The sequence below is a fragment of the Lolium rigidum genome, chromosome 6 (genome assembly GCF_022539505.1).
Source record: "Lolium rigidum isolate FL_2022 chromosome 6, APGP_CSIRO_Lrig_0.1, whole genome shotgun sequence".
NCBI lineage: Eukaryota > Viridiplantae > Streptophyta > Magnoliopsida > Poales > Poaceae > Lolium > Lolium rigidum.
Genome location: NC_061513.1, coordinates 308,772,473 through 308,777,518, shown reverse-complemented (window position 1 = coordinate 308,777,518; position 5,046 = coordinate 308,772,473). Strand labels below are relative to the sequence as shown.

The 5,046-nt window shown below is 48.0% G+C and overlaps 1 protein-coding gene across 2 annotated transcripts; it reads right to left on the bottom strand.

Moving 5' to 3' along the window:
• Positions 1-788: 788 nt before the first annotated feature.
• On the bottom strand, positions 789-3,558 carry LOC124661667 (proline-rich receptor-like protein kinase PERK8). Of its 2 annotated transcripts, none has more exons than XM_047199542.1 (8): positions 2,979-3,558; positions 2,492-2,881; positions 2,316-2,402; positions 2,158-2,228; positions 2,001-2,077; positions 1,777-1,924; positions 1,276-1,437; positions 789-1,186 (listed from the first exon to the last, which is right to left on the bottom strand). In XM_047199542.1, exons 1-8 carry the CDS (start codon positions 3,145-3,147, stop codon positions 959-961), a joined length of 1,332 nt encoding a protein of 443 aa, XP_047055498.1. In that variant the 5' UTR covers positions 3,148-3,558; the 3' UTR covers positions 789-958. The 2 variants fall into 2 exon arrangements, with proteins under 2 accessions (XP_047055498.1, XP_047055499.1); XM_047199543.1 differs by having other exon boundaries at positions 988-1,166.
• Between the last annotated feature and the right edge of the window lie 1,488 nt (positions 3,559-5,046).

Genomic DNA, 5,046 nt, shown 5'->3' with positions numbered 1-5,046 from the left:
AAAGCATTGCTCCTAATCTGCCAGTGAGACGCACACCGACTGAAGACCACTCGTGGCCGTACCATGGTTTTGTCAGCAGTGACAGCATCATTTCCTCCTCAGATGGTGCACATGATATGATTGGTAGGTGGCGTCCAGTTATACCCCCGTCGCATGGACCATCATCCCACATGAAGAGGTCAAATTTGGCTCCTGCCCCCTCCACAACCCATCTGTAAAGGACACCACATAGATTGGACCTCCATATATGGCTGTCCCCAAATATTTGGTCCAATTTTCACACTTGCGTTTCTAGAAGGAAAATTATGTGTTCTTATTAAAGATGACAATTCCATCTCTTATAATCTCTCCTCAAAGTTGTCTTAGATTTATCTAAATTAAGATGTATCCATGGGACGGAGGAAGTATTATTCTAAATTCTTAGAAAATGAAACTATGCTCGTTTTTACATGGTAGATCCAGATAACACCATGCTAGTTTTTAGGACTTTGAATTCTCAACATAAAGATGGGCAAAGCAGCTTTCTTAATAAGGGGAAAAAGAAAGAATGTTTTATCAGTTGGAAAAGGGAAGCATCGCAGATATATTCCGTTTCCCATGTTCTATCATGTGCAACGCACAGCCTCATCCACCCTCAGTGCTGGATGCAGACAACACTGCCGCCCACAGTTCCATGTCCCTGTCAGCTCTACAATCTGGGTTAGACAGAACGGATACTTCCCAGGATTCCAAGGAGACTGGAGAGAAGCAATTCGCTAGCGACTCAGCATGGAATTCCCCTGGAACAGTTAGTAAGTTTTCAGTTCATCGCATTCGTAGAGTCCTGGTCTTAGCACACAATATACATACTTTCGTCAGTAGAGACGACAAAAAGAGAACTCAAAACGAATGATCCACTCAAAAGAATAACATAGAATGAACCCAACTCGACGTGGCAACAATAACCTAGCTAATTACACTACGACTGCGGCTGCCTCGGCCCAGAGGCATCCGCATCTCTACCCTGATGGCTGCTGTTCCAGCTGCTAGACTGGGTGAAATCTGTCGTGTAATCCTGGCTGCCAAACGCCATTCGCTGGAATAGCCTGATCTCGGCGGTGTTAGGCGCGTTGAACATCTCGCTCTTGCCAGGCTGGACACCGTTGTTTAGGTCGATGTCGGCTAGGCTATCAAGAGCACGCACCACCTGAGGAGACAGATTGTGCAAATATTTACATGATGTAATTTCGGTTCTAAGAAGTTGATGTGAACGTAATCACATCTACATCGTCATACCTGGCTCATCCGTGGCCTCCTGGATGCGGAATGTCGAATGCAAGCTGCTGCAGCTTCAATCATACGGAACATTTCGGCTTCGTTGAAATTTGTATCCAGCCTGGGGTCCAATAGCCCCCCTACATTGCCAGTCTCAAGTGCTTGTGTGAGCAATGGCCTAGCCTGCAGATAACTGTGATGTCAAGAACTGCTTGGTGATCTCAAATGATCTATCTTTTCAACAGAGGTATAACAGGATTATATCAAAAGCTGTTTTCCAACTAGCTGATGCACATGGTATATTCTCCACCACTGCCTGACTACACATATTACCTTGATGAATAATCATGAAAAATAATTGCAACTGAAGATGTGATCATCAAATGATCGATGAATACTTTGGCAACGTAGAAGATTTTTAAGATTGAATTACTAGTGAATGGGTGCTGTTCTGTTGCTTCGACAGTGGTGGAATGAAATCCTCATCAAGTATAATGAAGTCCAAGTAGCAAAAAAGCTTACCCACTCAACAAGGCTCTCATCGCCCAATGGATTTGATGCATCAACAGGCTTTCTACCAGTAATGAGCTCTAAGAGGACAACGCCAAAAGAAAACACATCTGATTTTTCAGTCAACTTGCCACTCGATGCATATTCTGGAGCCATGTACCTAAATGAGAATCAATTATCAGAAAATAGGCAAATGTGAACTATTCCCATATACAACTGAGTTTGTTTGTACTTACCCAAAAGTTCCCATCACCCGTGTAGTTACATGCGTGGCAAAATCCATGGCTAGTCTTGCAAGTCCAAAATCAGCAACCTAAAAGATGAACATAGTCCAATTCAATAACAACAATCATATTATGGTGGGGTCTTGAGTTATTTAGATAGCATTGTTACCTGTGCCTCAAAGTTATTATCCACCAAAATATTAGAGGATTTTATATCTCGGTGGATAATTCGTGGATGACCTGCCAGTGGTAAATGTAAGTCTGATGAGAATAAAGTACGGGCAAAGAAGCACCTCGACGGAAGTAAATGATAAGAATTAGCCTTACAATCTTCATGAAGATATGCTATCCCTCTAGCTGATCCAGCAGAAATTTTAACCCTAGCCGACCATTCCAAAACCGGTACTCCTCGTCCTATAATGGCACAGATCAATACGACAATTCTTCAGTCAGGATTCAGAACAATACAAATGTAGTGTCAACATCAAAGGTTAACAGTATACCATGGAGATGATAGTGCAGTGTGTCATTGGGCACAAAGTCGTAGACAAGTAACCTCTGGTCACCCGAAATGCAGTACCCTACAAGAGACACTAGGTGGCGATGATGGACACGACTGATGATCTCAACCTCAGCCTGGAACTCGCGCTCCCCCTGCCCACTACCATCTTTCAATTTCTTAATGGCAACCTCTCTTCCTTCGGGTAAGCAACCCTTGTAGACAGACCCAAAGCCACCTTCCCCGAGTAGGTTTTGAGGTGAGAAACCATTCGTGATGTTGTGCATTTCCTCGTAAGTGAAGAATCGACAGTTGCCCATGCTGTACTCCGACATTGTATCTTTGAAATCATGACTCCCAACACTGTAGTTAGTTTTAGTTTTCTCTGAATGTCCTGAACAGAAGTGGGTTCGAATGATGAGTTGATGGCACAGGAATACATGTTACATAGTAGTTTTAAGATGTGCAGCAAGTGAAGTTCATCAAATTACCTAGTAAGACTTGTGGAGAAGCGGAAGGCGAAGGCGACGGCATCACAAACCCGGCATGGTAACCCGTCATTTTTCTCCGTTTCTTCTTGTACCAAAACGCAGCTCCTACACAACTCAGCACAAGAATAGCCACGATTACGCCAATCCCCGCCTTTGCACCATCAGACATCCCACCGCCGCTCGGCGAGGGGCTGTTGTCTTGCACCGAGGAGCTCGATGGCCTGTTTGAAACCGGGGTCTCAATTCCAATTGTTGGTGGGGTTACTGGATCATTTGCTGTAGATGGAGGGCCAAAGCCCGGTGCAGATGGTGTTGTGACCGGAGGCGAGGAGCTAGTGGGAGTAGGGATGGTAGGATCTGCAGAGACTGGGGAGGGGCTGGTGGGAGGTTTGATGGGATTCACAGAAGGCGGCGGCGCCTGTGGATCAGTTGTAGGTGCCCTCGGCGGCCTCCTATTGCGCGGGGGAGGTGCCTGAGCTACTGGTGGTGTGGTTGAGCTGTCCGGAGGGTTTGGCGGCGGCGAATTGCTTGGGGATGGAGGCGGCGATGCGGCAGCCGCAGGGGGGCGTAGAGGCGACTGCTTGGGAGGGACAGCAGGCGCAGGGGGTGGCGGCACTGCAGTAGGTGGCGGCAATGCGGCTGGCGGGGTGGGTGGTGGAGAGGCAGGAACAACTGGCGGCGGTGACACGGTGGCCGGAGGTGGCGTCGGAGAGGGGGGCGGCGGGGATGCTGACTGCGGGGGTGGCACGGCTGCGGAGGGGGCGGGAGGGGATGTCGGTGGGTCGGCCGGGGTGGCATTGGGCAGGGTCACAGGGGGAGGGGAGGCAGGCGTCGGCGAGGTGGTGGAAGGCGGTGGGGTGGCGGGCGCGGCGGAAGCGCCGGGGGAAGTTTTGGTGGCGCCCGGCGAGGGAGAAGGCGAGGACGCCATTGGAGCCTAGTACAGCAGCACCACAGCAGCTGCAGCTGCTATCTTCTTCTTCTTCTTGGAAATGGAAGGAAATTTTGCATGCACCGAATTCGCAGAGAAATCAAGGCCCGCAGATTCGCGTAGAAAGCAACTGAGCAAAATCCTCCACTTAATTTCGCTTCTCCTCTCGGCGGATTGAGAAATGCCAGGAAATCTGACCTGAGTAACCGGAAGAGAAGTTTCTCGCTCAAAAAGATCCGAACCTTTCTTGCAAGAACTGAGCCAAGATCCCCACCTTCTGGCACGGATTCGCGCAAATTCTGGAAGGAATTGTTGAAGAAACAGCTGGAACAAAGACGAGAGCTTTGCTTTATCTCTGGAGGTGGACGCGGTGGCGCCGCTCTCAGATCCAGCAGTAAAGCGGTGGCATTGAAGGCGATGCAGCAAAGGTAACTGCGGAAACAACCATGAGAGCCGAGCAGAGGAAGGAGGAGAGAGACGGAGAGGCTCTCCCACTTGCTTGATTTCTCTCAGTTTCCTCTTAGGTCCAGCTAAACCGAAATCTGCCTTCTTTTCCTCCCCCGTGATCCTGCCTGTGACTCCGTGGAAATGTCTCCAGTGGATTCCACTCGTCCACTCTACTGAGGTGACACAGAGAGAGAGGGGAGAGAGAGTGTCGTGCAGTGCTGGGCAGTTGGCATGCAGGGTTGGAAAATGACGCGTTTTGCAGAGATTTTATTTATTTGACCCCTCGATGTTTTTTCTTTTAACAATTCTCTTTCGTGTTGTACTCTGTTTTAGGGCATCTTTCAGTGATTTGGATCAGCCCGCACACAAAATGTGTCTCAGGGTCCGGCCGTATAGAACAGTTAGCCACTCCATTTTAAGTTGCAATGCAAAAATATAGCAATTAACAAGCAAAATATGTAGCAAACATATGTCATTGCCCACACGTAGCGCCAACTAGTGGCAAGTTTTTTTCAAATGTGCAAAGTGAGAAAATATCTTACAATTTGTCTAAAAAGTGGCAAGCTTCACCTAAAAAGTGGCTACTTTCACTCAAATAGCAATCATCTATGACAATACCCTTCAATCATCGCGAGCAAGGATCATCTTTTACTTCTCAATTGAAGCCCTTCGCACGGGATCGGAGATGGTGGC